At 56.1% G+C, this 19,958-nt stretch overlaps 1 protein-coding gene across 7 annotated transcripts in view; it reads left to right on the top strand.

Annotated features, from left to right (window-relative positions):
- Positions 1-19,958, top strand: part of TCF3 (transcription factor 3) — an 81,870-nt gene that overhangs the window by 32,793 nt on the left and 29,119 nt on the right. For 5 of the 7 annotated variants that reach the window (XR_009420070.1, XM_059489505.1, XM_059489504.1 and 2 more), the window contains exons 4-6: positions 10,930-11,003; positions 11,994-12,090; positions 19,723-19,790. Coding sequence is in view for 6 of the 7 variants with exons in the window: in XM_059489505.1 (XP_059345488.1) it covers positions 10,930-11,003; positions 11,994-12,090; positions 19,723-19,790 (239 nt within the window). In the remaining variant the exon portion in view is untranslated. The remainder of the gene's footprint in view (positions 1-10,929; positions 11,004-11,993; positions 12,091-19,722; positions 19,791-19,958) is intronic. The other 2 variants (XM_059489506.1, XM_059489503.1) reach the window with 1 other exon arrangement.

Raw genomic sequence — 19,958 nt, 5'->3', positions numbered from 1 at the left:
AACCCATCCCTGCCCATCAGCCCCAGCCTCCATCCAAGCCTGACAGCCCTGCAAGAAGCAGGATGTCCACGAGGGTCCAAGGGACAACAGTGCAGGGAAACAGCCCAAGAATAACACTGGGCTGAGTCAGAGCCACAACAGGTGTCAGAGGAGTCTGTTCCTCACTGTGCCCTGCATCAGTTCTGCTCTGCAATGGACACAGAGACCCAGGGGGAGGTGACACTGGGACCCACAGCCAGCCTGCAATGTGACAGGGTGGGTGACAAGGACCATGGAGGTTGGGAGGGCACAAGGGAATGTCCCAAAGCTCTGGAAGTAGCTTGGGATAAACCCAACCCTGCAGAACAACAAGGAGGTGGCCAGACCCAAACCTGTGGTACCCCTTTACAGGAAGGTGTCACACAGCACCATGTTTGTCATTACAGAATCATGGAGAGGTTTGGGTTGGAAGGGATGCTGAAGATCATCCCATCCAACCCCTGCCATGGCAGGGACACCTCCCACTGTCCCAGGCTGCTCCCAGCCCTGCACAGCCTGGCCTTGGGCACTGCCAGGGATCCAGGGGCAGCCACAGCTGCTCTGGGAAATCCATTCCAGGGATGGATTCCACAATTCCTGATTCCCAATCTCCCATCCAGCCCTGCCCTGTGGCACTGGGAGCCATTCCCTGTGTCCTGTCCCTGCAGGCCTTGTCCCCAGTCCCTCTGCAGCTCTCCTGGAGCCCCTGCAGGCCCCAAAAGGGGCTCTGAGGTGTCCCTGGAGCCTTCTCCTGTCCAGGTGAGCAGGCCCAGCTGTGCCAGGCTGGCTCAGAGCAGAGGGGCTCCAGCCCTGGCAGCACCTCCGTGGCTCCTCTGGCCTGGCTGCAGCAGCCCCACGTCCTCCTGCTGCTGTTGTCCAGGGCTGGGGCAGCTCTGCAGGTGGGGTCTGACCTGAGCCCAGGGGCAGAGGGGCAGAATCCCCCCCTGCCCTGCTGCCCACGCTGGGGCTCAGCCCAGCACAGGGGGGGTTTCTGGGGCAGCCTGAGCCCCTCACCCACCAACAGCCCAAGTCCTTCCCCCAGGGCTGCTCCCATCCATCCATCCATCCATCCATCCATCCATCCATCCATCCATCCATCCATCCATCCATCCCTCCCCTTTTTTTGAGTTTATTAAATCCTATCCAGTCTGACCCATTCTCCAGGGGGAGCACAGCCCAACAAATCAGTACTGGTGTGAACCTTAGCACCCTGAGTCAGGTCCTTGGCCGTGTTCTGGACACAGGGGATGGTGGCTGTCACCCAGTGCCACCATGGGCATCCTGTGCAGTTGTTTTGCAAGGCCTTGATGAGATTTGGGCTGGCCCAAGTCATTAATTTCCTTAATGATGACTTAAAGGCAAGCTTTTATTTTGATTACCATAAAATCACTCTGTAAAATGAAGTGGGAACCTTCCTATACATCTGTAAATATGATTTGTGTCTAAAGTGAGGGATGGCCAGATTTGCTGGTTGGGTTTTGTTGGTTTTTCCAAAACTTCCTCACCCCTGTGCTTGGCACTGATATGTACATTTATTATTGAATATAATTATCACTGGTTTTGCACAAGGTGGGATTGTTGGGATATCCTGAGCAGGGACAGGAATTGGACTCAGTGATCCTTGTGGATCCCTTGTGGCTCAGGACATTCCAGGGTTCTGTTTCTGGGATGCCACACCAGCACCCCCAGATCCAGCCCAGGGGCTGCCATGGAGCCTGCCCTGCCCTTTGAGGTTCAGTGGTGCAAGAGCAGCTTCCAAATGAGCAGGAGTTGCTAAAGAGCTTCTTTGACTCCTTTCCCCTCTTTCTGGCTTTGTTTGGTTTTGGTGCAGGTTCACTTTCTCCCCACAGTTATCCCTCATGGAAAGCCATTGGGGAATGGATCATTTTCCCCCACTCCTTCCCTGGTTCTCTCCTATTTTTCCCCGGCCCCAAACATTTCCTAAACCCCATCTGTGTGTGCAGAAAGTGCTGAACTGGAATACAGTACAGGAGATGCTGAGCAGAGGAATTCACAATCACCAAAGTGGTGGCATCAGCTTTTTGAAGTCAAAAATTATCCCTGAGTGCACATTTGGGGAGGGGGTGGCAGCAGCAGGTGCTTCCCTGCATCAGGGCTGTGTGTGGGGTGGGTGGGGCTGTGGTGGCTTTGGGTTCTGGGTTCATTTATCATCACAAAGATAAAGGGGGCCAGAAATGGTGCAGGGGTCTGTGAGTTTGATGTGGGTGCTGTGTGTCCCCCCTGAGGATGATGTGTCTGGGCTCTCCTGGGCCAGAGCATCTGTTTATGGAATCCTGGAATATCCTGAGTGGAAAGCACCCTCAGGGATGATCAGTGCAGCCCCTGTCCCTGCACAGCCCCCCCAAACCCCACCCTGACACCCCTGGGAGCTCTGTCAGTGAGGGGCTGGGAGCACAAACCCTGTGAGGAACAGCTGAGGGAGCTGGGGGTGCTCAGCCTGGAGAAAAGGAGACTCAGGGGTGCCCCCATCGCTCTCTGCAGCTCCTGAAAGGTGCCTGTGCTCAGCTGGGGCTGGGCTCTCTCTGCAGCAGCACTGACACAACCAGAGCACACAGCCTCAAGCTGTGCCAAGGGAAATTCAGGTTGGATATCAGGAAAAAGTTTTTTACAGAAGGGTGATAAAGTTCTGCAATGGCTGCCCGGGGAGGTGGTGCAGTCCCCATCCCTGGGTGTGTTTAACAAAGCCTGGATGTGGCACTGGGTGCCAGGGTTGACTTGGGGTGTTGGGGCTGGGATGGACTCAATGATCTTGAAGGTCCCTCAGGACCTCTGGAATTCTGTGTCCAAACGCTCCTGCAGCTCTGGCAGCCTTGGCACCATTCCCTGGGCAGCCTGGGCAGTGCCCAGCAGCCTCGGGGGGCAGAACCTTGCCCTGAGCTCCATGCCAAGGCCTGGCACAGCTGCAGCCCTTGCTGGGCTCCTGTCCCTGTCCCAAAGGGAGATGCCACCTGACACTTTTGATACCCTGGGACAGGTCAGGAAGTGGCAGCACATTCCAGCCCCTGCCATGGTCAGGGACACCTTCCAGTGTCCCAGGGTGCTCCAAGCCCTGTCCAGCCTGGCCTTGGGCACTGCCAGGGCAGCAGAAGAGCTGAGCCTCACTGTCCCTGCAGGGAGCTCTGCTCCAGCCTCACATTTCACAGCATTGAAGGGGATAAAACATCCCCTGCCCAGCCCCATGAGCAGACCCTCCAGGCTGGCATTGCCAGGGCCCTCGTGCTGCCCTCCAGGTGTTCAGGGTGGGTTTTTTTATCCAGCCCCCCCCCTTATTTTTATTGTAATTGTTTTGTTGTGCTCCGGGAAAAGGAAGTGAACAAATTGTATGGTCCCTCTACAATAACGTCCTGTAAACAGCTCCCGGCTGCCTTCCACTCACAGCTGTTTTTTCCTATTTGGGGGTGGATGGGGCTGGTAAATAAACAGGAATTCTGGGAGCTGCTTCCAGCACCCCCTTGTCCCTCCCTGGGGCCGTGCCAGCTCCTCAGAGCCTTTCCTGGGGGTGCCAGGATGGGCTGCTCCGAGTGGAGCAAACTCTCCTCAGGAAAAACAACTTTGCTGCTTTTCCTGGGACTAAAGCTAATTACTAGTCAACTAATTTTATTGATTTCCAATCCCTTTTAGCAGAGATTTTGCCGTGGGGCTGATTGCCAGAGCGATTAGCACACAAAGCTGCTTAATTTGGAAGTGTTTATCAAGCAGCCTTCTGTCACCTCTGCTTCAAATCAAATTACAGTGGCACCGGTGGCCCTGCCTGTGGTGGCTTGTGCTGTCCCACCCCGAGGGAGGCAGGTGGGGAGCAGGGCTCCTCTGTTTTAAATAACCACGGCAGGCTGGTTGGAACTAGGTGGTCTTTAAGGTTTCTTCCAACCCAAACCATCCCATGGAGCTAAGTATTCCATGAGCTGGAAAAGCTGCTGGCTCTGGGGTTTTACCTCCCAGCTGCCACCACATCCTTGTCCTGCTCCAGCCCTCGGGCACTGCTGTGGCTGCAGAGCTGGAATTTCCCTCCTGGCACTCAAATCCCCACCATGGGCACTGTGTGGGCTCTCTGAGGATGGAAGATGCACCTTCATAGCAGCCACAGCTGCTCCCAAACCTCCTCCAGCCACAGGAGGGATTTGGCCTAAATATTTTTAATATAATTTAAAAACAAAACCAAACAAACAACAAAAAAAATTAGGCAAGCCTGGTGCAGTGGTTTTGCTGGAATCAGATTAGGCAGGGCAGATTGTGGAGGCTGGGGGAGGGAGAGGCTGAGCCTGGCTCAGTCACAGCTCCAGCAGCACGGAGACCCCAGCAGTGTCCCCCAGTGTCACCCAGGCGCTGCTGGGAGGGTCCCTCACTGCCTCCCCCTCCTGACACTTGAAAACAAGGTGCCTTTGAGACATTCTGAGTCACAGAAATCCCAGAAATTCCTCCCTGGCAGGGTGGGCAGGCCCTGGCACAGGGTGCCCAGAGCAGCTGGGGCTGCCCCTGGATCCCTGGCAGTGCCCAAGGCCAGGCTGGGCAGGGCTTGGGACAGTGGGACGTGTCCCTGCCATGGCAGAGGTGGCACTGGATGGGCTCTGAGGTCCCTTCCCACCCAACCATTCCATGATTGGAGCCTGCAGCACTGCAGCTTTCCAGCACTGCATGTTCTCCTCAGGGTATCCCTTAGCACAGGATTTAAGAGCAAAAACTCTGTATTTGCTTTACAGATGGTATCTGAGAGGGTTCAGGAGCACAACATGCCATTGTCCATCCCTGCATGTCCTCTGGATCCAGGGAGATGGCTGCACACCCCTTGAGCTTTGCTTTGAGCAAGGAACTTTTTAGGATGACTTTTTAGGACAGAGGGAATGGCTCCCATTGCCACAGGGCAGGGATGGATGGGAGATTTGGAATCAGGAATTGTGGAATCCATCCCTGGAATGGATTTCCCAGAGCAGCTGGGGCTGCCCCTGGATCCCTGGCAGTGCCCAAGGCCAGGCTGGGGATTGAGCTTGTTCTAAAGACCTTTGACAGACTCCTGGAATGTCCTGAGCTGGGAGGGGCACACAAGCACCACTGAGTCCAACTGCTGACCCTGCCCCATTCACACAAAGGTTGGGGGGGTCCTTGGCTGTGTCCAGGTGGTCAGAGCTGCCTCCAGAGCCACATTCCCCCCACACCATCTCCAAGCGCTCAGATTGGGGTTCAGAGCTCAGAGGTCAAGGACCAGCCCCTGTGCCCAGGTGGGTTTGGGGGCTCTGGTTGTTGAAACCAGGGCAGCCTCTCCAGGGCAGCTGGAAGGATGTGGGATATGGGATGGATCACAAACCCCTGCCCCCTTTTAATGCTTTTACATAGAATCCTGGAATAGTTTGGGGTGGAGGAGGAACCCTAAAGCCCATCCAGTGCCACCCCTGCCATGGCAGGGACACCTCCCACTGTCCCAGGCTGCTCCCAGCCCTGCCCAGCCTGGCCTTGGGCACTGCCAGGGATCCAGGGGCAGCCCCAGCTGCTCTGGGAAATCCATTCCAGGGATGGATTCCACAATTCCTGATTCCAAATATCCCATCCATCCCTGCCCTGTGGCAATGGGAGCCATTCCCTGTGTCCTAAAAAGTCATCCTAAAAAGTTCCTTTTTTCCCCACCACATTCTTGATTCTTGTCTCAGAAGCTCCAGAGGAGGCCACTAAGTTGATCTTAGGGCTGGAGAACCTTTCCTATGGAGACAGGCTGAGACACAACTGGGGCTGAACCCTGAGCCTCCTTTTCTCCAGGCTGAGCCCCCCCAGCTCCCTCAGTCCCTCCTGGTGCTCCCCAGCCCCAATGCCCAGCCTGGCCCTGGGCACTGCCAGGGATCCAGGGGCAGCCACCCTGTGCCAGGCCCTGCCCACCCTGCCAGGGAGAATTTCCTCCCAGTATCTGAGGTAAATCTGTCTCCCTTAGGTAAAACAGGTCCCTTTCCTGTCACTCTCCTGTGTTTCTTGTTGGACTTGTGTGTCCAAAGTGTTCTGTTCCTCCTGGGTGGGAACAGCTGTCCTGGCTCTGTGTCACTGGACACTCATCCATAGCCTTTATTAGGGTTCATTGCTGCACTAAGGATGCTTTTTCTGAGCCTAAATGTGGTTAAATTATTTTTATCCCTGCTGAAGCTTAGGACAGCTCTTGTCTATCAGTTCTTCTTGGCTGTGGCAGGAAAACCGTGAGGAAAAAAAAAAATGACTGTCTGACAGCTACATCTTATTCTATTAGTATGTTTTAATTAGAACATGAGCAAGAAATGTGTTATGAATATTCATGCTGAGGGTTATTAAAATGCACAATTAATCTGTACTCAGTTTAATAACTGTATTAATGGCGAGAGGAGGTAGCTCCTATTTTTGTCGTTTCTCAATTGGAAAGTGTGCCTCAACTTGGGGAGCTGGGAAATGGGGGTATTTTAAAATCAGCTTGGCTCCTGCCAGCAGCATGGGCACGTGGGTGTCTCCAAAACTCACACACCTCAGGGTGGCAGAGCACTGGAAAGGTGGCAAAGCCAAACCCTGCCACAATGGAGCTTCCCTGTGCAGACAGAATTCGGCTCAGTGCCATGGGAGTTTTCAAAATCACAAAATCCCAGAAAGATTTGGCTTGGGAAAGACCTTAAATCCCATCCAGTGCCAGCCCTGCCATGGCAGGGACACCTCCCACTGTCCCAGGCTGCTCCCAGCCCTGCCCAGCCTGGCCTTGGGCACTGCCAGGGATCCAGGGGCAGCCACAGCTGCTCTGGGAAATCCATTCCAGGGATGGATTCCACAATTCCTGATTCCCAATCTCCCACCCAGCCCTGCCCTGTGGCAGTGGGAGCCATTCCCTGTGTCCTGTCCCTGCAGGCCTTGTCCCCAGTCCCTCTGCAGCTCTCCTGGAGCCCCTTCAGGCCCCAAAAGGGGCTCTGAGGTGTCCCTGGAGCCTTCTCCTGTCCAGGTGAGCAGGCCCAGCTGTGCCAGGCTGGCTCAAGAGCAGAGGGGCTCTTTGCAGCATCTCTGTGTCCCTTTGGCCATGATCTCTCTTTGGTGACTTGGATTTATGGGGTTTTTTGCCAGCCCTGGGGGTGTTTTAAGGCAGCAGAGTGTCCACAAGCATGGAGCAGTTGAGGCCCAGAAGGTTCTCAGGGGATCTCCATCTCACCTGGGGCAGCTCCTGGGCAGTGCCCAGAGGCAGGAAACACATTCCAGGTGCCCCAAGGGGCCTCTGAGCCTTCCTGGGCACCTGGGTCACCTCTACAGCTGCTGGGGTGCCCTTGGCTGAGCCCTGGGGCTGCTGAGCCGTGTTCTTCTTCCTCTTCCTCTTCCTCTCCCTCCCCTCTGTCCAGCCTGGCTGCTCCCAGGGTGTGGGGCTGTTTGGGGTGACCCTGCTCAGGGGCTGTGTGAGTGAGTGAGCAAACCCTGCTGATGGGAGCTGTTCCAGACACACCTGCCCAGGGCACACACTGGCTTTGCAGGGCTGGCTGAGGGCATTTGTGCCAAGCTGCAGATCCTTAGGAACACGAAGGGAGGGGAGAGTGGGCTGGCAGGGAATGTAGGACAGATGCCAGACGTTGAAAGAGGGCAGTCTGCTTTTTCCTGGCTTCATCCCAGAAATCCCTGAATTCCTACAACACCTGCAGGTGCTGAAAATAGGGAGATTTTTTGCTGTCACTTTTCAAGCCAGTAACTGCAGCTTGGGGAAGGTGCAAGACTTTATTTTCCAGGAGACATCAGACAGAGCTGGCATGGGCACCTTCAGAGGAGCTTCCAGAACCTTGGGATGCTCTTGCTGCTTTGTGGGAGAGTGGAATCTCACTTCACCTTGGCAGCCACAGGAACTGGAGGCTTTTGTACCCTTGGAGGGTGTAAAAAACCTTTTGGGTTTCCTTGGGGGTTGTAGAATCCTAGAATTGGTTTGGGTTGAAAGGAACCCTAAAGCCCACCCAGTGCCACCCCTGCCGTGGCAGGGACACCTCCCACTGTCCCAGGCTGCTCCCAGCCCTGCCCAGCCTGGCCTTGGGCACTGCCAGGGATCCAGGGGCAGCCACAGCTGCTCTGGGCACCCTGTGCCAGGGCCTGCCCACCCTGCCAGGGAGGAATTTCTCCCTGAAAGGAAGGGTTGGTTTGCTGTGACCCCATTTGGGGTAACAGAGGGGCCAAGGAGGGTTGGGGACCTGTCCTTGCTCTGGATGAGTGGCTCATGCTCTGCAGTTGGAGCACTCGGGGTTTGCCCCTCTCCAGGCTCTGCCATGCTGGTGCCACCACAGGGTGCAGCAGCTCCAGGTGCCAGGGCTGTGTCCTTGTGGAGGGGATGTGTGACCCTCACCCTCAGCCTGTGCCTCTCTCTGTCTCCTCTCCTTCCCTCCTTGGGGAGCCAGGCAAGGTTCACTTTTATTTTTCAGGAATTTTGACACAAAATCCCAAAATGGAGGAGGTTGGAAGGACCACAGTGGCTCATCCCACGGGGCACAGGATTGTGTCCAGGCTGTTTTGGCACAACTCAAGAGAATATCTGAAGGGACATTCAAGGGAGAAAGACTCCACAACCTGAGGAAAATTTCCCTGATCTTCCAAGCCCCCTATCCCCCTCCAGACCCCCTGAACATCCTCTCCAGGGATATTCCAGCCTGGGAATGCTGCTCTGCTCTCAGGACCCCCAGGGGTGGGTGTGAGGGTCTGGACCCCCATTCCTTGGCTTCCCCTCTGTCTCTGAGGCTCCTGGTGTTCCTCGTGGGCACTGTGCTGCTGCAGTTCTTGTCCTTTCAGCCAGAAGGGACCATTTTTCCCTTGGACCATTTTTCCAACCACGTCCAAGGCTGCTGATGCTGCTCATGTCTTCTCTCCGAGCCTTGGGGAGCTTTAAAATCACCCGTGACAGCAAAATGACTCAAAGGAGCATTTCTGCCTCCTGCCTCGCCAGGGTTTGCAGGGATTGCAGATGAATTGCTTTGGAAAAACACATTAGCAAAGCAAAAGTTTATTCTAGGAAGTAGGAGGTGGGAGAATTGGCAGTAATTCTCCCTAGTATCCAAGGTATTATTAGAGGCTTATCCCTGCTCTGCACAGTAATCACATTGGAAATTTTTGATTAGAAAACAAAATCTAAATGAGAATTATGAATATTCATTAGGTGTGGAGATTAATATGCATAATTATGCAAATTAGACAGCAATTAAACACCAATTCTCTGGGGAAATGATTAACACAAAGGCACAGAAATAGAAGGATGTAATTTGAAAGAAGTTTCTGGTTAAATGAACAGTGAGGGGAGCAGAGGAGACAAATCTGAGGCATGTTTGCCATAATAATCAGCTTTGCCAAGCAAAATGGGAGTGAGCCCTGACCCCCTGCCCCCCTGTCCTTGCTGCCACTCAGCTCCTGCTCCCACAAGGGCATCCTGGGGCACCTGGAGGTGCCACCCCCCTTGGAAGAACCAGCACAGGACGGGTCCCCAGAGAGCCACAGGGCCCTGGTGCTGCTGCTGGAGGGTCTGGTGTCACTGCAGTGTGCCCCTGCTGGGGACAGGGCTGTCCTTGGGTTGGGAGGTGTCCATGGTTGGGCCACCCTCACTCTCAGCCTTCTGCACATCTGGGATTTCTTCTGTCCTACCCAGCAGAGTGCACAGTGTTTGTGCAGCACCTCAAAAGATGATGGATGCCCTCACCCTGCCCAGCCCCTCCCAAATCCCTGGATTTGCCCCCTTTGAACATCAACTGCTGCTCCCCAGCCCCTGGTCACCCATAGGAGCAGGAGGTGCAGCAGCACAGTCAGAGATCCTGCAGCTGAGTCAGGTCGAGGTTTTTTCCAGAAGGTTCCTTCTGTGTGGTTTGGTATCAGCTGGAACTGTGGGAGCTGTGCTGATGCAACATCCCAAGGGTTTTGTGTCATGGTGGACATTCCCAGCTCACTGAAGGGCTCCAGGAGAGCTGCAGAGGGACTGGGGACAAGGCCTGCAGGGACAGGACACAGGGAATGGCTCCCACTGCCACAGGGCAGGGCTGGGTGGGAGATTGGGAATCAGGAATTGTGGAATCCATCCCTGGAATGGATTTCCCAGAGCAGCTGGGGCTGCCCCTGGATCCCTGGTAGTGCCAAGGCCAGGCTGGACAGTGGGAGGTGTCCCTGCCATGGCAGGGGTGGCACTGGGTGGGCTCTGAGGTCCCTCCCAGCCCAGCCCATGCCCTGCTCTCTGCCTGCCCAGGAGGTGCCGCCTGCCTGGCCTTGGCAGGGGATGAAAGGAGCTCAGCTCCCACCACAGCCTGTGCAGGAACATTGCAGAACCTCCTGCCTGCTCCTCTGCTGGATCCCTTTGTGCTGAGGATCCTCTGGGCAGGGCTGGAGCTGAGAGGGCTGGGGGTGTGCTCTGATGGTCCCACTTCCTATGGGGAACCTTGGGGGGCTGAAAGGGCACCCCCAGATAGGTGACTCTGTAATGTTGGACCCCCAGCAATTCCCACCTTTGGGCACTCCTTCACTCTGCTCAGATTGAATAGAGCGTGGCCCACAATCTTGCACCACCATGGGCAAAATTCAAGTCCTGCTGGAGCATCCAGGTGGATGCAATGTGGTTTTGATTTATAGTTCAGTCTCTTTCACTGCTGCTCTCTGGGGGAAGGAGGTTCGTGGGTGCTCTCTGGAATAAAGGAGTTAAAATACTTGTTTCTCCTCTTCCCACTGGCCCATGTTTTGAACCATTTCCAGGCTGTGGTGGGATGTGCTTTGAAGTTTGTGGAATAACTCCCAGTGGGAGTGGGAAGGTGAGGAGGCAGAGGGGAGGCTGGGTCACGCCAAGTGGAAGTGGTTTATTAATGAAAATATTGTGTTGTTTGTAGAAGGAAGAGTTAATTTTACGAGAACACCTTTGAGGCTTTGCTGATAAAGCAAAGAGTAACCTTTGTTCTTCCTGTTTTTCGCTAGGCTTGGATGAAAGGCCGGGATCAGGTTCCTGGGGAACGGCAGATCAAAACAGCTCCACGTTTGACCAAGGCAGGGTAAGGACAAAGCACAAGCACCAAACTCCAAGCAAAACAAAACAGGGTCCTTCCCAGGCCTTCCAGAGCCGGGTCTAACCCTGCAACAGCTTTTCTGACCCACTTTGGACATGGGTTCTGTGAACTCTCTGGGGTTTTCCCCATCCCCATCTCCCCAGGCTTTGCTGCCTTGAGGTTCCTCCTCCCAGACCTGCACTAGGATGGGCTCCTGTGGCTGCTCAGGCATCTCCCTCCCTGCACCCAGTGTTGGTGTGGGGAGAGGGGACCCAGGGGTGGGACAAGTCCCCAAAGGAGACACAGATGCCTGGGTGGAGGGATCTCATCTGATGGCAAAGCTTCCTGAGCATCCACCCCACAAGACTTTGGGAACCTGAGGAGGGAATCCCTGCAATCCACCCCATTGTCTGGCCGTGGCACCCCTGGTGGGGATGGAGACCTTGGGAAGGTTTTGCAGGGAAGGAGTTGAGGTTGCAACACTGATGACTGGGGCCTGAGTATGGGAAGAGAGAAATGCCACAAACTTCATGGAAATTGTGTAATTTTTGTTTTAATGGCTTTGTGTGATTCATTTTTGCAATGGCACCTTGCCGTCCCCTCCCATCAGCAGCAGAGCTGGGGCTGTGCTGTCAAGTCTCATTTGTATATACAGAATTTATATATTTATATAAATATATCTAAAAATATACATTTATATTTACCCAGCCTTTTCCTTTCCCCTTCACCCCCCTGGTTCAGGGAGGGGCTGCCTGGATTTTACCTGATGGGTGACAAAAAGCTGCCAGCATGGGGCAAAGTGGTTCCATGTCCCCTCTTGCCATGTCCCCTCCCAGCAGCCTCTGCACTGCCCAGCTCTCCCTTGGCATGTGGATAAAATCCTTCCCATGCCCTTTTCACAAGGACCCTTTGGCTTTGCCCTTCCTGGGGGAGGCTGGGCCCTGTCAGCCTCGTGTTTTGTCCCCTGCTGTGTGTGACTGTCCCCTGTTGTCCCAGCAGAGCTATGGTGAAGGCCCCCACTACGGCGAGCACCGGGAGCTGCCATCCCACAACAGCATCTCCTCGTCCCCGTTCCTGGGAGCTGGACTCGTGGGTGAGTGCTGGGACAGCATTCCCCGTGCTGGGCCTGCTCCAGGTGTGCTCCAGGTGTTCTCCAGGCTGTGCTCCAGGGAGGTGGCACCCAGAGGTTCCATCAGTGCCAGCTGTGCCAGCTGTTTCATGTGTGTGGTTATGTTTCCCTGCTCTGTGGTAGCACCCCAAGGCAGGGGTGCCCCCTCCAGGTCAATGCCCCCCAGGATGGGCTGAGTGTGCCCCTGGGAGCTGGGAATTAGGGATGGAAGATGTTTATTGTTAAGGATTTATTAAGGATTTGGGATGACCCTGCTCATGTGGGGAGGTGGCACCAGATGATCCCACCATGGTCACCTCCAGCCAGACCCCCTGGGTGACTGTGACATGCCAGGGGCTGTGTCACTTCCCACAGAGCTGGGGGTGCTCCCTGTGCTGCAGTGGGGTTTGGAGGGGCCTCTGACCACATCCTGCCAGGCTCCAGCAGCCTGGTGTGGCCCCTCATGCCCAGCTCCAGGCAGGCAGCATGAGGAGCTCAGGGATGGTGATCCCGCATGGCTGATGTGTGTGACCATTCACCCAGTCACCTCTGCCAGCTCAGGGTGGGAGGGGATATTAAGAGCAGAAAATATCCCTCCTGGAGGGCTTAGAGAGCTCTAATGGCATTATGTCAGGAATTGGGGTTAGTCCTCCCCACCTTTGCCCACGCAGGGGTGGTTAAAGTGCTCCAGCACATGTGGAAGGAGCAGGGCTGGGGCAGGACTTGCTCGTGGTGAGAAGGGAGGGGTAAGAAAAGGGAATCCTGTTTGAAACAGAAAATCTCCCAACACAAAACCCCCCCTGTGGATGTGGTGGCAGAGGGGAGGAGCAGAGCAGGGCTGTGCTGGGCCAGGAGCAGCCACACGTTGGCCCCTCCTGGCCTGGGTCAGGGCTTGGGGCTCACTGTGAGCTCTGCCTCCCCTTTCCCCCCTTGTGCTGTTGGGGACAATGTTTGGGTGTCCCTTGGGGATCTGTGCAGGGGAAGGAACCTTTCCAAGCCCGAGGGGGATCCCAGGTACAGGCAGTGCTCACCCTCCTGCACAAATCCTGTCACACTGAGACTGGTCTGACAGGAGCAGGGAGCGAGGACAGGAACTGGGAGGCTGCAGGGTGGAGTGGCTCTCTGGGTAAGGGAGCAGTGGAGTGTGTCCAGCCAGATGTCTGTCCTTCCAGATTTCTGTGCTGGGAGCTGTGTCACAAACCCCACAAGCAGCAAACTCCATGGGACAGGCAGGGCTGGAGGGATCTGCCTGGCCCAGGAGAGAAGGAAAGCAGGTGTGGGTTTGAGGGGAGCAGGACACTGCCAGCACTTCCCTGAAACCACACAGGCTGCAGCCCTGCCCTTTGCTCCTGTCCTGGTTGGGCCCTTGGGTGTCACCCCAGCCCAGGGTCCCCTCCCAGGGGCAGTGAGGAAGGGGCTGCTCAGCCCCTGGGGTGGAGCTGGGGGAGCACAAAGCTCTGATTTAATCCCTGCTGTTCCCTGCTGTGGCCCCAGGGAGGGATGGTCACTGCTCCTCACCCCATCCAGCCCAGTCCTGGGGTGGTGACCTTGTGGATCACAGGGTGCACACCTGAGCCAAAAGCAGTTTGAAAGGAAAAGCACAGATTTCTGTTCAGCTGTTGAGTTTGAGCTCTTTGGATGAGCATGGGGCGCAATGGGAGCTTGGCTTCAGGAGGCACCTTCTGCACAGAGCTGAGGGGCTGCACTGACACAGCTCCTGGGGGAGATGCTCCCCCCAGCCAGGGTCCCATAGGCTCTGGGTGCTGCCCCTCCTGCTCTCAGTAAAGGCACAGTGTGAGGGGAACCTTCAGTTCCTGCCCTCAGCCACAACTTCAACTCCACAGGTGATGGGGAAAATCAGGATGGACTGGGCGGGGACCTCTGGGCTGTGTTGCACTGGATGGAATAACCTAAATTTGTCAAAAGAATAAGAAAATACATTAGAAAGTGCCCAGAGGAGGGACACGGAGCTGGGGAAGGGCTGAGGAGCAGCTGAGGGCACTTGGCTCGTTCAGCTGCAGCCCAGGAGACTGAGGGGAGGCTCCTCGGGGGCTGCAGCTCCTCCCCAGGGCAGGCACAGGGGCAGGGGCTGAGCTCTGCTCTGGCACAGGGACGGGAGCCCAGCAAGGGCTGCAGCTGTGCCAGGCCTTGGCATGGAGCTCAGGGCAAGGTTCTGCCCCCCGAGGCTGCTGGGCACTGCCCAGGCTGCCCAGGGAATGGTGCCAAGGCTGCCAGAGCTGCAGGAGCTCCCAGGGCTGCTCAGGGTGGGGCTGTTGGGGTGCCTGTGCAGGGACAGGGGCTGGATCAATGATCCCTGAGGGTCCCTTCCCACTGAGCACATTCCAGGATTCCGTGGTCTGTCCAGTCTCTGAGCCTGTGTGGAGCTGGCTGTGCTGGCAGTGCAGGCAGTGGGGTCGTGTCTGTCACTCCTGGTGTCACCTGAACTCTCAGTGGCTGCTGCTGCCCAGGGTGACAGAGCTGGACAGGGCTCTGAGCAGCCTGGGCTGCTGGAAGGTGGAACAGGATGGTCCCTAAGGTCTCTCCCAGCCCAAACCAGCACTCCCAGGGTGCTCAGGGTGGGGGTGTTGGGGTGGCTGTGCAGGGACAGGGCTGGGCTGATCATCCCTGAGGGTCCCTTCCCACTCAGGATATTCCAGGATTTTGTGATTCTAAACCCCTGAATGGAAACACCCTCAGTGCTCTGAATGAGGAGCATCCCAGGCTGGGTGGGTCCAAACCAATGTCTGAGCCCTCCATTGCTCCCTCCTCCAAGTTTCCCAGCTCTGAGCCTTTGGTGCTGCTCCTGGAGCACAGGGAACCTCCTGGAGAGTTCTGAGCTGCCCAGCCTGGGTGGGGACAGGTGACAGGAGCATCCCTGGCTGTCCCAGTGACAAACCAGCTCAGCTCGTCCCAGAGGACGAGGAGGGTGAGGAGGGCTTTTCCAAGTCACCAATTTCACAATTTACCATTCATCTTCAGCAGGGACAGGCGGGGAGTGGGGTGGTTAAACAGCAAGGAAACTGATAAGCCATAACAGATTTCTTTCTAGTAATTATTTCTAGTAATTAGCTGCCTTTCAGAGCAGTGCTCCTAATCGGGTGGGTATTGTCTGTGCCTGTAGATTGGGGTCTTCCTGGACAATGGGTTTAATCAGGGGGTGGTCGCTGCTCCTGCTTTTTTAACTTCTTTTTTTCCTCCTTGTTTTTAATCCCTGGCTGTGTTTTGCCTCCCCTTTTCCCCCAGGCCAGAATTGTAATGGAATTCTAATGGAATTAGCAGTGTGGGGCTGGGGGAGGTGCGTGGTGGGTGGTGGCTCTGCTGGGGCTGGGGTGATGTGGGGGCACTGGTTCTGCCAGTGGCTGCTGGAAAAACTTGTAGGCAGCATTTAAATATTTTATTCTTGGCCTGCCAAGTGCAGGGCCAGGAGTTGGACTTCAGTGATCCTGTGGATGCCTTCCAGCTCAGGCGAGTTCCTTCCCTCCATCCCCATATCTCAGGCTGTTCTGTGATTCTGTGGTTTATGAGAGAAATGGCAAAGCCATGATTTATTATTATTTAAAAGCAGTTTGCTGCAGTGGAGGTGAGATGCTGCCCTGATCCCGGGTGCCAAAGCAAATCCCTGACACTGCCAGGGTGGGTGGGAACCTCTGGGAAGAGCAGTTTGTGTTTTTCCACCTCAAGCTCAGAAGCAGATGTGCACTGGAGGAGAGGCACAAGCAGCGTGGGGGGTTCCTCTGGAAAAGCCCTGGGTGCAGGCAGGGCTGGGGGAGGCAGAGCCTGCAAGAGGGAACATGCTGGGAGAGCAGGGAGGCTGGGAAAGGCTCCTCGGGCAGGGCTGGAGGCAGCGCAGGCACATGGGGGCAGGAGATGGCAGGGGAGAGGCAGGAGGGGATGCCAGGAGGATCTGGAAATGCTGAATGCTCTCAGCCAGTGTGTGGGTGCACTGGCTCGAGGTGCCTCCACTGTGCTTCACCTCCTTTCCAAAGGAAACCCCTTTCCTCTCTGAGGGATTTATTCCCACTGTCTTCTCCTCCTCCCACAGGATCCCTTCACATCCATCTGCAGGATTTCAGTAATTCTGCTGGCAGCAAGGTGGGGTTTGGGGAGATTCCTGGTGGGATTTTCCCCACGTTACTGAGATGTGTCTCCATCCTGGTCCTTGCCTCCTTCTTTACCATCTTTGACGCTTTGCCACCTTTCCTGGTTGGTGCCCTGGGCTGTGGCTGCCAAGGGGTGACAGGATGGGTCTGGGATTGCCACCTGTGCCATCTGCATGCCCACAGAAACAGCTCCTTCTGCTGGCAAGCTCAGCCTTTCCTTGCCCAGCTCTGCACCTTTTGAATTTCTGCAGGCTGAGGAACATTCCCATCCAGAAAGGTGCCATTTTCCCTTCTGCCTTCTTTTCATAGACAGTTAAGTGTAAAATCTTTTGTGCTGGGTTTTTACTGCTTTTTTCCCTTGTTATGTGATGATGGAGGGTGCAGGAGCTGCCCTCTCTTTGCCAATGTCCCCCATCCCATGGGGCACCCACAGACCCAAGGGTGCAGCAGATGCTGAGTGAGGAATGAGAGACATCCAGAGGAGTTTGTGAGTTTGGGGCAGTGCTGAGCTGGCACTGGGTTCACAGAATCCTGGAATATCCTGAGCTGGGAGGGACCCTCAGGGGTCATTGATCCCAGTCCCTGTCCCTGCAGAGCCACCCCAACAGCCCCACCCTGAGCAGCCCTGGGAGCTCCTGCAGCTCTGGCAGCCTTGGCACCATTCCCTGGGCAGCCTGGGCAGTGCCCAGCAGCCTCGGGGGGCAGAACCTTGCCCTGAGCTCCATGCCAAGGCCTGGCACAGCTGCAGCCCTTGCTGGGCTCCTGTCCCTGTGCCAGAGCAGAGCTCAGCCCCTGCCCCTGTGCCTGCCCTGGGGAGGAGCTGCAGCCCCCGAGGAGCCTCCCCTCAGTCTCCTGGGCTGCAGCTGAACGAGCCAAGTGCCCTCAGCTGCTCCTCAGCCCTTCCCCAGCTCCGTGTCCCTCCTCTGGGCACTCTCCAACAGCTCTGGGTCCTTCTGATCTCGTGGTGCCCAAAGTGCCCCCAGCACTGGAGCTGAGGCTGCCCCAGGGCAGAGCAGAGTGGGACAATCCCTCCCTGGGCCTGGTGCCCCCAGCACAGGGTGGCCCTTGGGGCTGCCAGGACCCAGCAGTGACTCAGATCCAACTTGCACTGACCAGGACCCCCAGGGCCCTTCCCAGGGCGCTGCTCTCCAGCCTCTCATCCCCAGTCTGTCCCTGCACCCAGGGCTGCCCCATCCCAGGGCAGGATCTGACACTTGCCCTGTTAAACACCACATGGCTGGGGATTTCTCAGTGTCCCTTCAGCTTCCCACACACATCAGGAGCCCCCTGGTTCAGCCAAAGTTCTCTGGTGATGGCAGAGGCTGCTGGATGGGGTTTGGAGCACCCTGGACAGTGGGAGGTGTCCCAGCCCATGACAGGGGTGGCACTGGATGAGCTTTAAGGTCCTTCCAACCCAAATAATTCCATGATTCTGTGATTCCCCACTGCAGTCACACATGGAAGCTGCAGTGTGTTAGCAGAGGGAGACCTGGCTGCTGCTGTCCAGCCAGCCCCCCCTGGCATTACCCTGCTTTTCCTGTGCTTTAGGAGTAATCAGAACCTGCCTGATGCCACAACCTGCTGTGTCCTTTGTGCCCGTGGCTGCTGCTGCAGTGGATGGAGCTCTTAAGCTCTTTTAGAAATTAGGTCATTTAGGAGATCCATCCTCTGACATTGTGACCTTTGTTTACTTAACGTTTAAGCCTCTGAAAGGAAATGGCAGCAGCACCCAGGGCCTCCTGCTGTCACTGCAGGGAAGGAGGGGAGCCTGAGCTGTGCCAGGACCTTCCCAGCAAGAATGGGGGTCTGGGGCTTGGGGGAATCCACTCTAAAATTTTTGGGTTGAGTTCAAGACCTCCATGGTTAGGTTGCACAATGAGCAGCCTCCTCTCTGTTCCCATCTGGCCCAGGAATGAGAGAATCCTGGGATATCCTGAGCTGGGAGGGACCCACAGGTCCATGAGTCCAGCCCCAGAGCAGCTGTGGCTGCCCCTGGATCCCTGGCAGTGCCCAAGGCCAGGCTGGACAGGGCTGGGAGCACCCTGGGATGGTGGAAAGTGTCCCTGCCATGGCAGGAGTGGGATGGGATGGACTTTGAGATCCCTTTCAGCCCAAACCACTCTGGCATTCTCTGCTCTCTGGGCCCTGTGCTTCAGGGGGGATGGTTTGAGGCATTTTGCTTCCCCTCCCCTGTTCCTCTGCTCCCCAAACCTCTCAGTGGTGTGGGGAGGGTCCTGCCAGCCCCAGTGCATTAAACTGCATCTTAGTGGCCTGGGGCTGGCTTTAGGCTAAGCAGATTGGCAAAATCCTGCCCCTCCCATTGTGCTCACTAAGCCAGAGCAGAGGCAGGATGTGATGTGTGATCCCCTTTGCAGGAAGGGTTTGGGGGTAGGAGCTGGTGCAGTGCCTCTTCCCCACTAGGAGAGTGTCTGGTTGTGCTTCAGAGGGATGGAGAGAATCCCAAAGGACACTGTTGTGCCTCCAGCTGCTGCAGGCACAGCACTGAACCATTTCCATTCCCTCTCCCTTCCCTGTGTCTTTGCTGCCCTGGCACCCCTGGGTGCTGCTGGCTGGGGGCAGGCTGTCCCCAGGGCAGGGCCCTTGAGGCAGGAGAGTGCCAGGATGTTTTATGTTTTGGACAGGGAACATCTCACCAGGTATCTGGGCTCCTTTTTTTTTTTTTTTTTTTTTTTTTTGTGCAGGGTGAGGTGGTTGTGAGAGAAGCCCTCATTGATCCTGGGTGCCAGGACACAGGGAATGGCTCCCACTGCCAGAGGGCAGGGCTGGATGGGATCTTGGGCAGGAATTGTTCCTGGCAGGGTGGGCAGGCCCTGGCACAGGGTGCCCAGAGCAGCTGGGGCTGCCCCTGGATCCCTGAAAGTGTTCCAGGCCAGGTTGGATGGAGCTTGGAGTAACCTGGAATAGTGGAAGGTGTCCCTGCCATGGCAGGGGTGGCACTGGGTGGGCTTTAGGGTCCTTTCCAACCCAAATCCTTCTGGGATCTGTAAGTTCACAGGGGCACTGCTGGCACAGGGCTGTGCCCACACAGGTCCCAGCTGGCTGTGAGGAGCTGCAGGTTTGGGGGAGCTGAACCTCCCCCAGGAGAGGGGCAGAAGGTGCCCAGTGCCCTGTGCAGAGCAGGAGCTCAGCTCTCCTTGGCTGGGAGTGCATTTCCCTGGGGTCTGTCCCTGTCCTGGCCCTTGGTGTGCTCTGCCCTGCCCCTGCCAGGTCCAGCTCTCAGTGTCTGCAGGGAGCCTTTGGCTGGGGGCTGGCACTGCCAGTGCCCATGGCCACAAATACTGCCCTGTGCCACTGCAGCTCCGGGCTTTTGGTGGGTTTGGACCTGCTCTATGTGAACTTAGTGCAGCTCCTGCTTTAGCACAAGCTTTTCATGGGACATGAGCTGCTTTATGGGAACAGGATTTGTTCCTTGGCAGGGTCCAGGAGCCTTGGGTCAAAAAAATGCCTCCACTTCCCTCTTACCCCAAACCTTGTCTTGTCTCTTCTCCTTCTGCAGGGAAGAGCAGTGAAAGAGCCTCATACTCCACATTTGGAAGAGACACAGGGATGCCAGGACTAAACCAGGTAATGATAAAATGCACTGAGATTTTGTGCTTCATTTACTGGCTCCCAAGAGTGGGAGTGTGGTAATGAAACCAACCTGGATTTCCATCTCATCTCCATGCACGGGGTCCTGGGAAGCCTCTGCTCTGCTCCAAAACCTCTGTGCAGTGTGGGGGGCTCCTACTGGTG

This window comes from Ammospiza nelsoni, chromosome 27, assembly GCF_027579445.1.
Source record: "Ammospiza nelsoni isolate bAmmNel1 chromosome 27, bAmmNel1.pri, whole genome shotgun sequence".
Lineage (NCBI taxonomy): Eukaryota > Metazoa > Chordata > Aves > Passeriformes > Passerellidae > Ammospiza > Ammospiza nelsoni.
Note: the sequence above shows the minus strand (reverse complement) of the source record. Positions and strands in the feature narration are given on the sequence as shown.